Here is a 20,558-nt window from a genome sequence, read left to right as displayed (position 1 = left end):
GTTTAATTAGCAACAGGGGCAAGGAATAACTCCCTTACTAAGGAAGAAACCTTGGGCAGATCCACGGCTCAAGGGGCTAACCCAACTGCCAGGGGTCTTGGTGTGTTTGTTGGGGGGATGACAAGGAAGATGGGATAGTGTGCTGTGTATGTGGGGAGAGGGCAGTGTGCAATATGTGTGTTGGAGAAGCTTCCTCATGAGACAATGTGCTGTGTTTTAGGGGGGGGGCAGTGTGCTGTAAGTATGGTGAAGGGACTTACTATTGCAAGCAGAGTACTATGTATGATATATGTGAGTGATGACAGTGAAGATGTGTGTGTGTGGGCGGGAGGGGAGTGGAGCAGTGACTGTGTGTGTGTGTGTGTGTGTGTGTAGTGTGTATGTGGGTAGGTGGGGGCAGTGTGCTGTAAGTATGTAGAGGATGTGTGTTGGAGAAGATCCTGAAGACAATGTGCTGTGTATGTAGGGGGGGCGGTGTGCAGCAAGTATGTAGAGGAGGCTTACTGTAGCAAGCAGTGTGCTGTATATGTGAGGTGATGACAGTGATGATGTAAGTGTGTGTGTTTTTTGTATGTGTGTTGGGGATGGGGGTGGGGGTTGGGCAGAAAGGCTAGGCAATCAAGGACATGGGTAGATAGATGGAGGAGAAATAAAAAATAATAAATAAAAGTTCTATGGAGATGTGCAAAAGTTGGAGAAAGTCAGATGTGTGTGTGTGTGTTTTGACGTGTGATGAAATAAGAAAATAAATAAAAGGTCTGTAGCATAGGGAGAGGGATGTAACTATATTCAAATCATAGGGAATTTTCTGCTATCACGGAGGCACCGCAAGAACAGACAGACATGATAGAAGGAGCACAGCATGAACAGCCCATGTCCAGTAGAGGGAGCCAGCAACTTAAGGTAAGATACTAAGCTAAGGTTTTAGGGGTTTATGCTAATCAGCAACTTTGTAACAGATCCAAATGATCTGTTAAATAATGCAGATGTGAAATGTTGAACGTTTTAGGTAGGTCTATTTCCTCATCGCACCTGCTCGTTTTTTTTTTGCATAGGGTTATTTTACAGAATATATAATGTAAAGAGTCATCTATGGGAATATGCCTTAATTATGTTTTACCATTGAAACATAGTGTCTCCACTACAGACGGTAGGCCTATGCTAAATAAGGGCTTCGCGATATATTGCATTCAGAGAGGGTTAGAGTAATCAAGGATCTTTGTTGCATTTCCACAAGCTACAAGCGCACAGTTGCTTCGTTCAAACTGCGTAACAGTATCCCTGCCCTCTCATTGGACGGCTGCAGGAAGTAGCTAGCCGCTTGCGGACTCCAACAACTTGAACACAGGAGGGAACCGCTGAGCACACAGTACATGACAGCTACTCCTGACCAACTAGGTGACTTGGTAGAAGTGGAATTGTATCAACTGAATGTACATATTCGTTCTTAACGAAAAAACGGCAGGTCAAGAACAACTGTGCTTAAACCGAAAGGATGTTGGTCACCATAAGATAATGAAGCGCTGGACTGTAGTGATATGTGCGATCGTTGTTGCAGTACTATGCTGGTAAGTCAACTAATCAGAGATGGGTATCTACTGCATAACGGTTTATGTGTTTGTCTTATTAATTCGAAAGTAGGCGAGTAGTTGTTTGATTTAGATCATTATTCAAGGTCCAAACTGTTGGACGACCTGAACCTTGGGTTTCTGTTAGCGAATACGTAGTATCGAAGCTAGCAAGTTAGCTGCGGAAGCTAACAACGCTATAAGTATCAATATGGCAGGTGTGTTGTTGTAAACTACGTTAAAGTTGAAATTGGGGCTTGTGTAGCCTGCCAGGCAATTATTTGTAAATGGTAGAGACCCTGGTAGAATATGAATATTGAGATACATTTAGACCATAGTTAAGGGAAGTTTGGTAGGAAGATGGAATTACATTGCTAACGCTATGTCAGAATATGATAGCTAACGATGACTTATGCTAGCAGACTTGGCTTAGCATCTACGTTGGTTGGTGTTTACAATGCGACGTGGCTGACAGCTTTGATGCCAACAACAACCACAAGCGTGTCAGTTTATGGGTGTTAGGAATCCCTGATTAATGACATTTACCGCTAGCTATCCACGAATTCATCGGATTTTGTTGTCCCGACGTGTCACTTTTTGTTTAGGGAGCTTTCATAGCTGATCGGAAATAATGTTAAATGTCAATTAGGTCTCTGTTTTGTGACTAGCAATGTCAGTAATTTCGAAACTAGCCAGCCAGGATAACTTGTAGGACAGTGCTATGCCTGATTTGATGAGGCCCCATCCCAAGCGGAAAGTTAGATGTGTGTGTGTGTGTTTAAGTCGTGGGACGTACCCTTAACACTTCCTTATCTTAAATAAAATAGATTCCCTGCTCTGAGGTTGTCATGATGTATCCCCAAAGATACTTGATTACGGACCGCTTCAACACTCTGGTGTCCCTATTGCCCATAACGTTGCATGATGCGTCCTTACTTCTCTTGAGAGTCATCTGTTGAAAACAGTAACTTTGGCCAGCGACAGTGCTGATATATTGTATTTCATTATTAATGTTAATGTAGCTACCATAATTCCATAATCTTGAAACTAAACACTTTGTGCGGCACAAAGACACACTACAGTTGTGAGATACCCAATCCCACTGTCAGCTGACCTGTTGTTGATTTGGTTTATCGTAAGCACCGCTCCCTCACCAAAGGTTAAATAGTGTTGTGCATCTCCAAATAGTTCTTCTTCATTAGAGTGATCTAGTACGCCGAATTGATGTCTTCTGTCAGTTCAGTGTTGTCATTGTAAACGACAAATTCCTGTCCTATCAAGCCAGTCTGCTCGTGTCTGACTTCCTGGCATCCTGCTGTAATGCAGCATAAGGCATATGACATCCGGTTTGACGTGATGTGAACCTTGTACTCGGAGCACCTGTCCTGGGATTACCTGTCCTAGATATGACTCATATTTTTAGTAGTGGTGTGTAATGTTCATTTGGGACTGAATTAATTACTGTAGCTCCCATGGTGACACATTGTCTGAGCCATGTTGGCAAGCCCTTTGAATTTTGTTCTCTAGGTCCATCTTTTTGCTACATCTTAAGACACCAGTACAATAATGGTGATAAAATGAATCAAGATCTGTGACGTCATATTGGCCTATATCAACACTGTCAAGCCTTCATCAAGAAGCTCTCCCTTTTTCAGTTACAACATATCCTCGTTTTTATTCCTTGGCACATGAAACAGTGGGAAAGTGTCCTAATCATTGTGGCTATTTTTGACCTGTTAATTTTGCACGTCCTTGTGAGTGGCATGGCGTTTGAGAAGAGACAGCTGTGACATTGAGTTGTCCCATTCTCTGGCAGTCCTTTCACCTGACCTGACTGCCCGTAGCGTGATTCTGGCTTGACCTCAGTCTGATATTACACCGCTGGAAAACTCCCCACCATTCATAGGGCACTGTCTACCCTCAGAATGGTATCCGACAGAATGATATGGTGTGACGGTTGCTCTCTTCTCGCCTTTGGCAAAGGCTGTAGTACAGAAACAGTGAACATTCAAATGCCTTTCATTAGTCTGAAGTTAAGAAGCTTAGGCTAATTATTGAACATTTGTGATTCGGAGCATAGCCTGTAGGACATCACATTACACATCTACAGGTAATAGTACTGTGCTGGTGTTGGCCTGGGGAAAGACAGCATGACCAGCATGGAGGGATGTGTTAAGCATCTATGGTTTAGTCTTATGAGGGCTACTGTGCTCTCCTTACACACACATTTAGCTCACTCCTAAAGATATACATGCAGATTTTCATGTTGTTTTTCTTGTGTTTACACATAACAGTGTAAACACTACAACAGTGTTTACACCTTTATGAAATCAGTGGACAAATATCACCAAAATACCACATCAGTTAGCACACTAGCTTCACAAAATACCACATCAGTTAGCACACTGCCTTTGAGCAGGGTTAGTTATGCTGTTGTCACGATTTTTAAGGCAATCTGTTTGCGTACTAGTTTTTGACTTCTAAATAAACACAACAAAATTATGTACACTCATCAACACTCTAGGAATCATTTTATACCACTGGTATTGTTATAAACATTGGACAATCACCTCCACCATCATCAAACATGTTCTGAATGCCTTTCTTTTTCTAGCATGTCACAGTCCACCTTACCGTGATCACCGAATTCATATTTTACCACTGACCACACCTCTGACTGTAGTGTAACCCTACGTAGGACTCTGTTGGTGCTGATGTTCTAAACTTTACAATAGAAATGGGGGCCAATACGAGTCACATTGAAGATATTCACAGTGAATTTAAATCAGTAATGTGTAATGTAGTATTTTAATGTTTTTTTTTTTTTGACAGGATTATATGTATCTTATTATCTCACAAATAGGCCTACACCATTATTTGCATTTTCTATGACTTGATGTACCTGTACATGAACATAGTTCTTCCCCATCATTTCTAAAAAAAAAAGAAAAATAAATTATCATCATGCCATTTGCTACAGTGCCTCGTATAGTATCACCACCATCATGCAGTTGGCTCCTCTGCCCATTCTCACTATGGGAAGTGTTGTTATGTAATGGTTTTATAACAGCCTCTGTGGCGTGCCTGTTTGCAGGCACCCTGTTGGGCATGTGTGTTGTTCTGAGCAGAGGCTGGCAGCCCTCCAGGCCCAGGGCCAGCCCACACAGGACACCAGTAGACCGCAGGACCCCTCAGACCAGGCAGACACAGGACAGGTATGCCACAAACTCAGGCCTGGTTCAATAGTCAGCTATATCTTAGCTACATGCTAGTAGTACAGTACTAATACTACAGAATTTATCATTTATTTATTTTTTCAATCATGTGTAACAGGCTTCCAGGACAGCAAGACATTGCCAAACAAGGCTCATAGCAAGGAACAGTTTACCATGCATACTTTATGGAATTAGATTTAGCTCCATGTATACCATGGAATATGGAGTGCTTAGATCACTTGCGACAAGCATGCTGAGTGTTTCTGTCATTTGTGTGTGTCTGGACAGACGGTTGAGTTGTCCACTGCCCAGGAGACGGTCAGCCCGTCTGAACCCAGCGTACTGACAGAAGGCGGCCATGTGGAGGAGGAAGCATGGACTCTGGATCACGCAGAGACTGGGAACTTAAAGCAGGTAGTGCACAGTAGCACAGGTCCTTTGTCTTAACTCTGTTGCCTTACTTTGCTTTCTGTAAAGGTCTTAATAAGAACATTGTCACAGACAAAGCATTAGATACGGAAATATAATTTACCATTCCTGACAAAACCTGCTGTGTATATGATTGATTATTCCCCATGGCACTGTTCATCTGTACCTGCAGTTCTTTGAGAAGGTGAGTGAGAATTATGGTGTCAGTCCTTGAGCACTGTCCTTGAGGTTGCCTGACCTACTTCTTAAAAAGATGACATAGGAAGGCTTTAGTATAAAAGCCACAACACATATCACTATCACTGATGTGGAATTTCATTGAATATTCATTTAAAATAGCAAGTTATGCCATGAGGCATATTATAAAAGCATAGTATGTATAATTGTATTTAATCTATATATGTTATCATTATCTTATCATTCATTACTGAAATGTTGCTACTAAATGACTTTGGTTTCAGTGTCATGTACTAATTTAAATCCTTGATTGAACTGTGTTCATTGCATTGTTTACCAATTAAAAAAAGACGATGTTTTGCAATGAGAGGTGAAGTCGAGTTCACTCTTAACTGAGACTAAGCTAAGAACTCCCTCTGCACAGACCACAGAGGTGATGGTAAGGGCAGACGAGCCCGTGCTGGAGTGGGAGGTGGTGGCTGACCCCAAGCAGGACTTGGAGCCTCCTGTCCCTGAGCCCCAGGGCCATCCTGAGCAGCAGCAGCAGCAGCATTATTCCACAGCCACCAGTGAGCCTGCCATGGCCTTGCCTGCCTCTCCTGCCATGGCCTTGCCTGCCTCTCCCAGCATCAACCCGGATGGCAAAGCGTCTCCCAGCTCTCCTACCGCATTAGAATCAGCTGCCGATAGGTAAGAGCACAAGTCTCTCTCGAGTGTCCTTTGCATGCTTGAACCAGAGATTACCCTAAGGCAACCCTCCTTCAAAAGGTATGCCAAACTTAAAGGAGAATTCCGGTGTGATATTGACCTAAAGTGTATCGAAACATGATACCGAGTGTGAACGTATGTCTCATAGCCCATCTCGACTTGTCCCCTGCACTCCAAAATCTGGCGCTAGTTAGCCGATGCTACCAACAACTTTTTCAGTAGTGGTGCTTCGGCATCGGGCTAGCCATGCAAATAAATCACTGTTTTACACCCATTTACGAGGCTCAATGTATCTCCACACTTCATTGGTAGACTTCCTAGGGCCCTGACATTTAAAACGAGACATTGAGAACTTTGAAAAAGCACTGGTAGTTTACTTACAAGACGATTTATACAGACAGTATCTTCACGAAGTTTAACGTTTGCAGCCATCTTGAATTTAGTCACGATAAGTCGAGCAACGAGTAAGAATGAACAGGTATGATAAGGGATCAGATTCCAAAAATAATTCAGTGGAAATGCATGGATTCCAGTTTCTTCCAGTAGCAGCAACTGGAATCCATGCATTTCCACTGAATTATTTTTGGAATCTGATCCCTTATCATAGCTGTTCATTCTTACTCGTTGCTCGACTTATCGTGACTAAATTCAAGATGGCTGCAAACGCTAAACTTCGTGAAGATACTGTCTGTATAAATCGTCTTGTAAGTAAACTACCAGTGCTTTTTCAAAGTTCTCAATGTCTCGTTTTAAATGTCAGGGCCCTAGGAAGTCTACCAATGAAGTGTGGAGATACATTGAGCCTCGTAAATGGGTGTAAAACAGTGATTTATTTGCATGGCTAGCCCGATGCCGAAGCACCACTATTGAAGAAGATGTTGGTAGCATCGGCTAACTAGCGCCAGATTTTGGAGTGCAGGGGACAAGCCGAGATGGGCTATGAGACATACGTTCACACTCGGTATCATGTTTCGATACACTTTAGGTCAATATCACACCGGAATTCTCCTTTAAGCTGTGTGTGTGTGTGTGTGTTTGCATGTGTGTTCATCTTCCCTGATGTTTCTTTTCCTCACTCAGTGCCATAGAGTCCTTAGTGGCTGACCCCTCCACTCCTCCAGTGTCCAGCACAGACTCTCCCCCAACTGACTGTGAGGCAATAGAAAGACCCTCTTATAGTGATGTGTTGACAGAGTGAGTTCCCCTCTCTCTCTCCTCCCCTGGTTCCTGCCTTGCCTTGCTGTTGTACGCCTTGCCTTGCCTTGCCTTTGTACACAATGCTTAACCTTGCCTTACTGGCTTGCCTTGCTGTTGTGTTTATTCTCTCTCACTCCCACTGCTACTCCATCTGTCTCCAGTCTTCCAGTGCTGGAGAACACCAGTACACCAGGAGGAGGGAAGGGGACCAGTACCAAGGTGGATGCCTCAGCCGTGCAATCGGGCCAGGGCAGCAACACCTCCTCCCACCTGCAGAAAGACAAGGTTAGCAGCACGGATAGCCATGGAATGTGTAGCTCTTCTCCGGGATACTGATTCTGAAGAAAGCAGGATTATATTATGGTTGATAAAGTTTTTGCACTGTGTGTGTGTGTGTGTGTGTGTGTGTGTGTGTGTGTGTGTGTGTGCTCATACATGGAGGCAGTTATTATGATATTAATGTTTTTTTGTTTTTTTAACTTACATAAAACACTGTCTTGCGCTTTATTCACAATGTGGCTAATGCACAGGAAATTACTGTACCAAAATGTGTTCATAACCTCGAGATGCATGTGAATATTTGCAGGGCATGGGCGGACAGATTGCCAAGGAAGTGGACTCTTCGGCAGCAACCAAGGACCCGGAGGACATCCCCACTTTTGATGAGTGGAAGAAGAAGATGATGGAAGTAGAGATAGAGAAAAGTGAGGGAGTGTTGACTGTGCCTTGTCATTCAAGTCTCTTCAGTGCTTGGGGTTTTGCAGATTGTATCCACCATGAAGTAGTTAACTGTGTGCCTTCTCCCAGGCCCTCCTCTGTGTCCAGCATGCAGGTTATGTAACCATAATGTTACAGTGCTGCTGACAGTCTTTATTTACTGGTGTTTGGCAGTAACAGCTCTGGTCTTCAATTATTGATGTATTTTTTTGTACTTGAGGTTATGTTTACAAATTATTTTTTGGAAAGAGGTTTTGCCTGGCCACCCTTTCCTCTCTGTTTGCCCTTATAGCTTTATGTAGAGTACTTTGAGAGCCATAACATATTTTAAACATACTGCACAAATAAAAAATAGCATTTTCTAGTGTCTCACCTATAGCTCTTTTGTTACGCTGTACTTTTTCCCTCCCAGGTCAGACCACACACACGTCCTCTAATGGGGCAACACACGTGGCAAAGAAGGTCCAAAATAACTTGAACAACTACGCATCGGTAGAATGTGGGGCCAAGATTTTATCAGCAAACCCTGAAGCCAAGGTGTGGAGACCACAATAAGCAATGATTTAAGAGCTATTCGTTTTTTTGAATAGAGATGAAGGTAAAATGCTTAAAGGAAAATTCCGGTATTTAGCACTTGGGGGTCCTTTTTCTGGTTTGTTTTGGATGAACTAGAGTGGTGGACACTGACATTTTGACAATTGGTCCTGTCTCGACCTTTCTGACTCGTTTTGAATCGCCTTTGACTACTCAGAGTGGTTGCCAACAGGCATACTGTAGTAGGCTACTCAAACATGTCCTAAAACAACCCTTAACGTTCGTTTTCAAAACTGTGCAACTCACCGAGTAGTTAGTGGTGTTCGTTGATGTTCCAAAACAAGTAGCGTTAACGAAATACAGTTTCTGTCGTGTTTTATTTGGCATTTTGTAAAATCCCATTGATTTCTGTTGGAAGACTCATTGCACATTGATATTACTGCGCCACCGTCTATGCTTCAGGTTCAAATATTGAGCGGAAGTTTATACGCAGTTGTGAGGTGTCTGAATAAATAGTTCCACAATAGGCCTAGCAAATAAGACGGCTGGAAATCATACATTGCGCCGATATATTTGCTTTTAATAATCAACGAACACCACTAACCACTCGGTGAGTTGCACAGTTTTAAAAACGAACGTTAAGGGTTGTTTTAGGACATGTTTGAGTAGCCTACTGCCTGTTGGCAGCCACTCTGAGCAGTCAAAGGCGATTCAAAACGAGTCAGAAAAATCGAGACAGGACCAATCGTCAAAATGTCGGTGTCCACCACTATAGTTCATCCAAAACAAACCAGAAAAGGGACTCAAAGTGCTAAAAAACGGAATTTTCCTTTAACCATGCTTGTTTTTGCTTCTCAGAGCACCTCTGCCATTCTAATGGAGAACATGGACCTGTACATGCTGAATCCCTGCAGCAACAAGATCTGGTAATGACACAGAAAGATAAGAATTATTACAAAATCTGTTACAAAGTCTTGTTACTAGTGCCACAAATGCGGTTGGATAATGGTCATTGCCATAGACATTACCATCGCTAAGTATTTGTATATCGATGTACAGTGTATGTATGTATAATGGTTGAAGTTATAAGGGGAAAGACATGAGTGATTATGCTGTATTGTAGTACTTCTCAGCCTGGGCCTACTGACTCGTACTGTTAAAGTCAAGGACATGAAACGGGAGACAGAAATAGGTATCAGAGTAGAAAGCTGTTCCATTGGGCCTTGCCAGTGAAGTGGCTCTTCTCTTAGCCGGCCCAGCCCAGCACAGCACACCTCTCTTCTTCTCTCCCTCTGTTCTACAGGTTTGTTATTGAGCTCTGTGAGCCCATTCAGGTGAAGAAACTTGACATTGCCAACTTTGAACTCTTCTCCTCCACACCCAAGGACTTCCTGGTGTCCATCAGTGACAGGTCTGGCTTGCTTTATGTTGACCCTTGGATCACATTATAGATGATGAATTCATTAAAAAAAAAATGTAGGAGCTCTTCATCCTCAGTAAAAACAAAATTGCTGTTTTTTTTGTTTTTTTCAGGTACCCAACGAATAAGTGGGTCAAGCTGGGTACATTCCATGGCCATGATGAACGCACAATCCAGAGCTTTCCACTGGATGAACATCTCTTTGCCAAATATGTCAAGGTACAGCTTTGATAGTGGCACAGCCCTGTTCTCAGTACTCGTATCCCATCCTTGGTTTTTTTATGGGACTGAAACTGGACTCCCAGACTTCAGAGGTCGACTGCGAATTTGCCTAACCTAACCAATATTTGTTGAAAAGAACGGTTGCTTGAGACAGTCATATGCACTCGGGCCTAATGTGCTCAAACATGTTCACCACTTTTAACAACTTATTCTCTCCTATGTTTTTTCCTGCTTCAGATGTTCACCAAGTACATAAAGGTTAGCCATCTTCTCTCTCAGATGTTCACAGATGTATGGGTGGATAGCGTTGGCGGCTAATGCTTAGCGTTAGGCTAATTAAATTTAGTCACTACCATTTTGATGGCTAGCACCATAGCAATATAATAGATAACATTGCTAAACTGTGATGCTAACTAGGAAAATATATATTGTTTTCCTTTATGATAATTTGCCTGGTGTGGACTGTATGGGTGTGTGTGAGCTCGCTGTTTAAAATTAACTTCTGCAAATGCGCCAGGCTAAATAAATCCAGCTTAAGATCAAACTCTCCCTGCACTGAGAAATATTGTTGACTGTAAATTTGTTTTTGCTGCAGTAGGTGGACACAATTCAAATGACTAGCTTTGCCATAAAATAAACTGTACGGCATAATGCAGTCCATTAATTTGCTAAACCTGTTCTTTGATCACATTCACTGATTGAAGCTTTGCTCTTTGTGTTCTGCATGTAGCATAGAGTATGTCCTTTATGTTTCCTGATGAGTTTGTGTGTGTGTGTGTGTGTGTGTGTGTGTGTGTGTGTGTGTGTGTGTGTGCGTGCGTGTGTGTGTTTGCGTGTGTGTCTGGTCATCCGTAGGTGGAGCTGCTCTCTCACTTTGGCTCGGAGCACTTCTGTCCTCTCAGCCTCATCAGGTACTCAATCTCATTTGCTCTTTCTCTCTCTCTCACTCCCTCTCCTCTTCTCTCTTTCTCTCGTATTTCTCTCTCATATTGTTCGTATTTTCGTTTAGCTTAGCATACAAAGCTAGCTACCATGCTAGCGGGAATCCCATTCTCTGCCTATGGTTTACTAGCGTGCTAAGATAGCAACACAGAAACCACTCTGAACTGCCCAAAATACACCATGCCACTCAACAACAAAATCCAATTGGTTGGAACATTGACTGACTATCAGTTTGTTCAGTTAGAATCCCAGAAAATGGTAAAACAAATAAAAATATAATGACACAACATACCACCCCAACCAAACCTTATAGATTATGTAAGTTATATATAAATTGTATAGCTTAATCAGACAGATTAATCGTCCCATTACAGTTTATGCAAAATGACGTACACCCATTTGAATGAGGACAAAAGTGACGACAAGCCCATAACTGGGCAACTCTGTTTGCAAACTTCCCCCAGTTTCACACCAGTTATTCCCACATGAGATGATGTTTTCACTGGGAATTTATTTTCTCAATGCACATGAACACACCATAGGTTTCCTTTATGTCTAGTAGCTTCTGCTGATTGCTGTGTGCATGGTATTGACCTATGTGCAGGGTAGAAATTTGACCGAAATTGCATTAAATCAGGTTGTTTTAACTAATATGCTGCAAGATGGAGTTTTGTCCACTACATTTAAGTCCCGTTATAGACTAACTTGCCATATTAAATTATTCCCATTAATTCCAGTTAATTTCCGTATATTCCCGTTAATTTCCATGGAAAGTTTCCAACTTTGAAAATTCCCGGAATTTTGCAACCCTACTCCTCATCCTAAGCTCATAGGAGGATGTCTCATTGTAATGTAGGTCTGTTCTTTGCAAGTACTTCAACATGTACCCGCATCTAGGTTGATGGCTAGCTTGGACAATGGTAGGAACATCTAATACTGTATTCACCGAGTGCAAGGTGGCTTTTTAATTACTGATCCCAGTTTGTGCTTGCACACTCAGTCCTTGTCATGTCCCCATGAACACGGGGGGAACACACTGAGCTTTTACATGGTACATTATTCCAGCATGCAGAAGGCAACGCCTCTTTTCTATCCAAACAAATGGCCTGTTGGTGTGGGCTGAAGGGGTACTCACGGTTCAGAACATGGTGTTCTCAAGACCAGCACACCTTCTTTTCAACCCTCTTACTATTGATGTTTTCCTGTATGACATTACATATATACATACATACCAACAATGAAGATGGTGAAATCACGGAATCATGTTGTGTTGTTCAGTGCCCACTGACGTGGGTATCATTAATATTGTAATAAATGCAGTAGATTGTGTAACATATTGAATTACTTTAGATGAGCATGTTGTTATTATTTGTCTGTCTTTTGAAACAAAGCATTGGTGTATACTGTAACTGGGTGTGTCCATAACTGATTAGTTGATACTGGTAGCAGTAGTGCTCAGTATCTGCTTGTCAGTGCGACACAGTCGTCTGTGAGATAAGCAATACTAAACTCTGTGTGAACGTGTCTGTCTGATGCAGTGTGCCCCCTGGTGGCCAAGTCCTCTAATTACTGCTACAGTAGACCATAGTTTTCAACTCAGATTCCATCCTCGTTTACCTTTTTAAAGCAACACCAAAGAGTTTTTTGTACCTTAAAATAATGTTTCCAAAATCGTTTCAGTGGTTCATGAACTCGTAACTGGGTGAACGGCACTTCTGCATTTGCTTTGCGGCCCTCTATTGGCTATAATCACACCACACAATGTAAGTTTGCCAGATCGGGTAGCGGATCTGTAGTTCGATGGAATTAGACATAAGAAACTACAAATTTGACTTGCTTCTGATGTCCCAATACATCATACTTTCATAAAATCATGCAACATACTCTACCTTGTCTGTGGACAACGTTATTTGCCAAGCCGTTGCCTGATAAACAAATAGTGTGCGTGTGACAGAGGAAAAGTGCTTTGGTGTTGCTTTAAATCACCTCATTTCATATCTTCATATTGTACATTTCAATGGTTTGTGTAAATGCGTTTAAGTTTACACTTAGTCAAAACTACAGGACCCCCCTAGATAAAGCTTATTCTCGATGGACGAGTTACTGAGTTGGAATAGACTGAGCGATGAAGTAAATAACTGTTGACTGAACCACTCAATTCTCTTTTAGGGTATTTGGCACCAGCATGGTGGAGGAGTATGAGGATGAGATTTCGGATCCTTTAGAGAGAACCGACATCATGGATGATGATGAGGGTAGGTACTAAACCACTGAGTACAATAAAGGCCACTGACGTGTGTTTGTGTGTGTGTGTGTGTCCGTGTTTGTAGACTTTTGTGATGGCCGCTAACTACATAGATTGTCACTCTTCTCTCTACAGATTACCCTCCTGGGTATGTGCCATCAGAGGCTAAATCATCTAATAACATTATTGGATCTGCAAAGGGTAAGCTCTTCACAATGACAACATGTTGCAAGTTAGATGTAGACATTTCCTGTAAGGGGTTTTTCCTTGTGAAACCGGGAGTTTTAACGAGGAATGTAATATAGGAAATGTCTTCCTCTTCCCCACAGATGCCATCCTGAACATGGTCAACAATATCGCAGACAAAGTGCTAGGAGGCAGCCCAGACGGAAGAGATGGTATTGATCGTTGTTACGTTAAAAATGCCAATAACGAATGTCTATGGCGTTTCCTAAACGAAGTCCCTAACATAAATGTGTGCAACAGACTGCTTAGTCAGTATTGAAGAATGATGAATGTGCAAGGAGACAGCAGTTTGTCTTCAAAGCCGTGAGCCAGCCCAAGCTCAGTGTCCTGTGATGAATAGCCCAAGGACGGCCTCAACTCTCCTCCTCTGATTGGGCAGGATATGAGGAAATCCTAGTAACAAAACAAACCAGAATGTGAAAATGAATGAGACTGAAAGATGAACAATAAGATGGAAGTGACGGGTTTCTTTGTTGTTTCAGGTAATGGCACTGCATCAGCTGTGAACGCGTCTGGTTCAGCTCCAGCTGCCCAGATCTCCCCTACTACTGCATCCTCCTCTCCTCAGTAAGAGCTTTATGTTTACCTGTTCATTCCTTGAAAGTCTCTCTCTGCATGTCTGTGTGTTCGCATGTATCTTCATACAGTTTTGCCCAACCGACTTCACATTCAGCAGCTGAAGGGACCGTGTGGCATGATGTAACTTAACCGCCGTAAACATTTTTTGATAGTTCAGAGCAATGGAATGTTGGTGTTGATGGTTTTTCCAGCTACAGAGCAGCATATCATTTAGTAGCTGCGGGTATGTCATTGGGCTACGGGTTTTCTGCAGCAATGGACATGGTTTGATACAGGAATTGCAGTAGTATTGTTTAAATTCTGTGATCTCATTTCTCAGTGCATATTCTACCTTTATAGGAACTTTATAGGAATGATAAAAAAAAAAAAAAACTTTTCTGGTGATCTGGCACCATTTGCCCTGTAAACGCTGAGAATGTGCCTTTTAGAGGGTTTGATATCCACTGTCATGTGAATGTATAGTATAGTATAGTATATATACTTTTTTGATCCCGTGAGGGAAATTTGATCTCTGCATTTAACCCAATCGGTGAATTAGTGAAACACAAACAGCACACAGTGAACACACAGTGAGGTGAAGCACACACTAATCCCGGCGCAGTGAGCTGCCTGCTACAATGGCGGCGCTCGGGGAGCAGTGAGGGGTTAGGTGCCTTGCTCAAGGGCACTTCAGCCGCGGCCCACTGGTTGGGGCTCGAACCGGCAACCCTCCGGTTACAAGTCCAGAGTGCTAACCAGTGGGCCACGGCTACCCAAAATGTGAGCTCATATACAGGATTATCCAGAAAAGAAAACTGTTGATGGTCTTTGCTTTTCTAATTTTACTCCCCACTCAGAATTGAGACCACTGAGATCAGTGAAACAGGCATGAAAGAGCTTCCCACAACCTCCACACAAGAGACCCCCACAGAAGAGGCCCTCACACCAGAGGAGACCGCAGCCCTTCAGCCCTCCACTCCGGTCATAGCCACGCCAGCCCCCTCTGAGGTCAACCCGATCGTCATCTTGCTGCCCGCAGACGACCTTGACCCGTCAGGAGGTCCAGGTACAGACAGCGAAGACAGTGGGGTGCTGAGGGAAGCCACATCTTGGGAGCACACAGACGCACGTTTGCAAGAGAGCTCCATCTACTGTGAAGAGTATCCATCCTCCTCCTCCTGCTGTTTGGCCTCCCTGCAGGAGCATCTCCTGAAGCAGTGCTCGGCATTGTTGGCCCTGCGGAGGTTGCGCAAGAGGACCACTGAGCGACTCTCGGATGCCTCCACATCCTCATCATCATCATCATCTGCATCTGCTGTCTCTTCTGAGCAGCAGAGTGTCTCCCCCACCTCTCCCAGCCTGCAGGAGGACTCCAAGCCCACTAAAGACCTTTCCTCTTCCCCCATTGAGGAGTCATCCCCTCCTGAACAGCCTCCGACTGTCCCTGTGGTTCAGCCCGTGGTTGACCCGCTGGGTCTTGCGCCCAGCCTGGCCCCGTCGCTCTCCGAAGCCTTCTCCGCCGACCCGCCCTCCCACAAAGCCACCCCCGCCATAGATCTGAGTGAGTCTTCGGTCTCGGACACCCGAGCTGAGGGCAGCGAGGAGACGGAGGCCCACAGGAGGAGGACCCCTGCGCCCTCGTCCACCGCCTCCTCATCCCTCTCCGCCACCACCACTGTCCAAGAGGACGTTCGCTCCGGAGAGGACACGACCATGGGGCCTGCAGAGGTGGACCAGCCTGGTGCAGAGGCAAAAGGTTCCTCTCCTGCCCCCAGCAGTGATGTATTGGAGCAGGCTGCCTCCCTACCAGCACAGCCCTCCGCCAGCACAGAGCCACCTTCCCACCCAGGCCCCGAGGACCACCCCCCGGGGGTCCCAGAGGAGCTCCCACCCTCACCCCCCTCCACGGAGGCCTCGGATGGGCTGGTGGCCACCGGAGAGCCCAGGCTGGAGGACCTCTTGGAGGAGGCGATGCTGGGGGGGTCGGCCGGCATGGGCCAGCTGCCGGTCTCTGGTACTCCCTCCTCCTCGCTGGAGATGCTCTCGGAGATGGTGAATGCCACAGAAGTGGCCGGCGGGGGCAGTGGCCAGGGGCACGGCTCTGGCCAGAAGGAGTCTGTGTTCATGCGGCTCAACAACCGCATCAAAGCTTTGGAGATGAACATGTCTCTCAGCGGCCGCTACCTGGAGCAGCTTAGCCAGAGGTACATCTGCCTGTTCTCACACCTGGGCTGCAATACACATTTATACAATGACATTTTTATTGTCGAAATAACTTTTTTTCACAGTTATTTTCACAATTTATCCGTTAGTTTATACAATGTCAGAAATGGTGAAAAAGAATGGATCAGATGATATCCTCAAATGTCTTGTTTTGTCAACACACCACTAAAGTTATTTATTTCACATTGAGGAATAAGGAACAATCTTTGAGTAATTCTTTAAAATGGTCAAAATTCTGATTATCATCTGACACTCTCGCTCTCTAATCTTAGTATACCAAAATGTATAACAAATATAGACTAAATGCTCCTACTGCATAAGAAAAACTATCCCAGCAATTGCAAGTCCAAGCGGTTATCTGTTTGCCCTGATTTCACAAAATCATCTGCTGTCCAGGTATCGTAAGCAAATGGAAGAAATGCAGAAGGCTTTCAACAAGACCATCATCAAGCTCCAGAACACCTCCAAGGTCGCTGATGAGCAGGTGCGTCACATGAGAAATACTTTTAGCAGTTTCACCCCAAAAATATTGTCAGATTCAGAGACTGGACCCAAGCGCAGATGCTGTTCACAGATTTATTTGCAGACAGGGGGAACAGTTTGTGGAGAGCCACAGGCCAATAAGGCAGTTCAAACAATTTAACCAAAAAAGTTATTCAAACAGCAGAAAAAAACAGATATTAGGAAAATCCAATTGGCAGTTAATCCAACATCCAGGCAAAGTCCAAAAAAGCAAAGTTCAAGAGGCTGGATCGTAGTCAGAGTCCAAAACAGGCAGATTAAAAAAACAGGCAGATTCAAAATTCAAAAGTAGGTTCAGGAAAAACTACCAAACAAAATGGGAAACTTACAAACTCAGAAGTTCCAAAACTGAGACAGGCCAAAGCACTGGGGCACATCACCACACGGAGAAAGACAATCTAACAATGAGGCACCAGTAGGGCAGGGTATAAATAGGGCAGGTAGTACAAGCAAATAAGAAACAGGTGAGTACAAAAAATGGCGGGAAAGAGAACAAAGACAGGAAGTAGGGGCGTGGCAAAAAGGCACATGGTGGACCAAAACAAAAACATGCAGTGACAACACAGAAGCAGACCAGCAGAGGGCTAGAGCAGAGTACTGTCAAATATCTGATTTGTTTCATCAGTTTAGTGAGGCAGTTAACTTACAGCCTCTTGCACGGTTCATTTAGGATTGGTTTGGATCAGTCCGTTGATACTAGTGTGTGTGTGTGTGTGTGTGTGTGTGTGTGTGTGTGTGTGTGTGTGTGTGTGTGTGTGTGTGTGTGTGTGTGTGTGTGTGTGTGTGTGTGTGTGTGTGTGTCCTCAGGACCAGAAGCAGACGGAGTCCATCCTGACCCTCCAGGGCCAGCTGGAGAACGTCACTGAGCTGGTGCTCAACCTGTCGGTCAGAATCAGCCAGCTGCAGACAGAGGTGCCCACTTCTGCTCACACCACACAGGATGGGACTCACACCACACAGGATAGGACTCACACCACTCCACACAGGATAGGACTCACTCCACACCACACAGGATAGGACTCACACCACTCCACACAGGATAGGACTCACACCACTCCACACAGGATAGGACTCACACCACTCCACACAGGATAGGACTCACACCACTCCACACAGGATAGGACTCACACCACTCCACACAGGATAGGACTCACACCACTCCACACAGGATAGGACTCACACCACTCCACACAGGATAGGACTCACTCCACACCACACAGGATAGGACTCACACCACTCCACACAGGATGGGACTCACACCACTCCACACAGGATGGGACTCACACCACACAGGATAGGACTCACACCACTCCACACAGGATGGGACTCACACCACACAGGATGGGACTCACACCACACAGGATAGGACTCACACCACTCCACACAGGATAGGACTCACACCACTCCACACAGGATGGGACTCACACCACACAGGATAGGACTCACTCCACACCACACAGGATAGGACTCACACCACTCCACACAGGATGGGACTCACACCACACAGGATAGGACTCACTCCACACCACACAGGATAGGACTCACTCCACACCACACAGGATAGGACTCACACCACTCCACACAGGATGGGACTCACACCACACAGGATAGGACTCACACCACTCCACACAGGATGGGACTCACTCCACACAGGATAGGACTCACTCCACACCATACAGGATAGGACTCACTCCACACCACACAGGATAGGACTCACTCCACACCACACAGGATAGGACTCACTCCACACAGGATAGGACTCACTCCACACCATACAGGATAGGACTCACTCCACACCACACAGGATAGGACTCACTCCACACCACACAGGATAGGACTCACTCCACACAGGATAGGACTCACTCCACACAGGATAGGACTGGAGCGAGTGTAACTTGAAAGTAGTTTGTTGATGTCACAATGAGGATGCGTCTGTTAACATTCACCAGCGCAGCACCATGCAACAGTAAGTGTAAGTATAAGTGTATATACTCCCATGAGGGAAATTTGGTCTCTGCATTTATCCCAATCTGTGAATTAGTGAAACACACACAGCACACAGTGGTAATCGCGGCGCAGTGAGCTGCCTGCATCAACAGCGGCACTCGGGGAGCAGTGAGGGGTGCCTTGGTCAAGGGCACTTCAGCCATACCTACTGGTCGGGGTTCGAACCGGCAACCCTCCGGTTACAAGTCCGAAGCGCTAACCAGTAGGCCACGGCTGCCCAGTAGGTCACTTTAAAAGAAGACTGGCATACTTATAAAGTAATTGGTCCAGTAAACACTCACCCTATGTAAAGGTTTTATAATGGAAATGTACATGGCAATTAGAAAATATCAAAGTAAACCACTTTTTCCACCACTGACTACGCCAAAAATGTCTTTGAATTTACATTAGTGATTCCTACAGAGGTGCCTACTAGTCAGCTCCATGCTAGAATTCAGCCTGTATGCCACGATGAACTTGTGGTGATGGACAAATGAGATATGAGCCAGAGACCCAGAGTCTTCCAGAAGTGTAGTAAAGCTAAAACATGTGTGCTGTGCTGTATGGATGCTCCGTGGGGGAATGTCTTCCTTTCTCTCTTGACTTGGCTATCAGAGAAGAGTACTATGAACATGTGCGTGTGTGTACGTGCATGTGTGTTGTGTTATCTCCAGCCTTGTGACGTGTTTGTGTTTGTGTGCATGTGTGTGTGTGCCAGGTGTCAGACAGGCAGAGTTACCTGCTGCTGTGCCTGGTGCTGTGTCTGCTGTTGGGCCTGGTCCTCTTCATCAACCACTGCCGTCTGGCCTCCATCCCTCCCACCGCCCAGCCCGACCTCACACACACCAGCAGCTACACCTACTGCTGCCCCGAGGGGTGAGATGACACACAGACACACACACACACACACCATACCCCCTCAAACCTCACCTACTGCTGCTACAAAGGATGAGATATGACACACACACACACACACACACACACACACACACTCTATACCCTCTCAAACCTCACCTACTGCTGCTACAAAGGATGAGATATGACACACACACACACACACTATATCAAACCTCACCTACTGCTGCTACAAAGGGAGAGATGGCACACACACACACACACTTTACCATCTCAAACCTAATGCACCTAATGCTGCCCTGATGGACAAGACTGTCTTAATGGTTTCCTACAAGAAAACATTTGATACATTTGGTTGATTCTGCTTGTCTGGCACACTGTCGTCATCAGGTGACATGTCTAATGTGCTTTATAGTGGGTCATATCTGGTGATGTCTCTGGACTCTTATTCGTTTCTTCTCCCTCTGCGGCGGTCTTGCCTCTCTCAGGTCTGTGCCTGGCTGTGATGACCTGGGGCTGAAGAGGAGCGCGTCCTACCCTCTCCTCCAGCGGGCCTTCCAGATCCCCACCACAGAAGGCAAGCTCACTCTCGAAAGTGTAGGATGCTGAAAGTGTGTGCTGCAGTACTGTCTCAAAGATGCAGGCACTAAAAGCTCTGTTGTGTTCTACTCCACAGGGCCAGCTGACGCTTACAATGTAGAAACTTCCAGAAATCCCCTCTTGAATAAAAAGGTACTCTTGCACATCCTTTCAATGCTCTCATGTATTTGGCCTTAGTTGTTTGCAGCATGCCG

General features: G+C 44.8%; 1 protein-coding gene across 5 annotated transcripts in view; it reads left to right on the top strand.

The window, feature by feature from the left end:
* Window positions 1-1,331: 1,331 nt before the first annotated feature.
* The window catches only part of LOC121712645 (SUN domain-containing ossification factor-like), a 32,800-nt gene continuing 13,573 nt past the window's right edge, over window positions 1,332-20,558 (top strand). For 3 of the 5 annotated variants that reach the window (XR_006032636.1, XM_042096653.1, XM_042096652.1), the window contains exons 1-23: window positions 1,332-1,568; window positions 4,663-4,783; window positions 5,072-5,197; window positions 5,814-6,079; window positions 7,178-7,291; window positions 7,456-7,579; window positions 7,881-7,998; window positions 8,424-8,548; window positions 9,404-9,471; window positions 9,849-9,956; window positions 10,079-10,184; window positions 10,425-10,445; window positions 11,043-11,098; window positions 13,299-13,384; window positions 13,510-13,575; window positions 13,704-13,772; window positions 14,103-14,187; window positions 15,036-16,382; window positions 16,798-16,885; window positions 17,731-17,835; window positions 19,628-19,785; window positions 20,253-20,341; window positions 20,441-20,496. Coding sequence is in view for 4 of the 5 variants with exons in the window: in XM_042096653.1 (XP_041952587.1) it covers window positions 1,432-1,568; window positions 4,663-4,783; window positions 5,072-5,197; window positions 5,814-6,079; window positions 7,178-7,291; window positions 7,456-7,579; window positions 7,881-7,998; window positions 8,424-8,548; window positions 9,404-9,471; window positions 9,849-9,956; window positions 10,079-10,184; window positions 10,425-10,445; window positions 11,043-11,098; window positions 13,299-13,384; window positions 13,510-13,575; window positions 13,704-13,772; window positions 14,103-14,187; window positions 15,036-16,382; window positions 16,798-16,885; window positions 17,731-17,835; window positions 19,628-19,785; window positions 20,253-20,341; window positions 20,441-20,496 (3,639 nt within the window). In the remaining variant the exon portion in view is untranslated. The remainder of the gene's footprint in view (window positions 1,569-4,662; window positions 4,784-5,071; window positions 5,198-5,813; window positions 6,080-7,177; window positions 7,292-7,455; window positions 7,580-7,880; window positions 7,999-8,423; window positions 8,549-9,403; window positions 9,472-9,848; window positions 9,957-10,078; window positions 10,185-10,424; window positions 10,446-11,042; window positions 11,099-13,298; window positions 13,385-13,509; window positions 13,576-13,703; window positions 13,773-14,102; window positions 14,188-15,035; window positions 16,383-16,797; window positions 16,886-17,730; window positions 17,836-19,627; window positions 19,786-20,252; window positions 20,342-20,440; window positions 20,497-20,558) is intronic. The other 2 variants (XM_042096655.1, XM_042096654.1) reach the window with 2 other exon arrangements.

The sequence above is a fragment of the Alosa sapidissima genome, chromosome 1, assembly GCF_018492685.1.
Source record: "Alosa sapidissima isolate fAloSap1 chromosome 1, fAloSap1.pri, whole genome shotgun sequence".
Taxonomy (NCBI): Eukaryota; Metazoa; Chordata; class Actinopteri; order Clupeiformes; family Clupeidae; genus Alosa; species Alosa sapidissima.
This window is presented reverse-complemented; position numbering and strand designations above follow the sequence as displayed.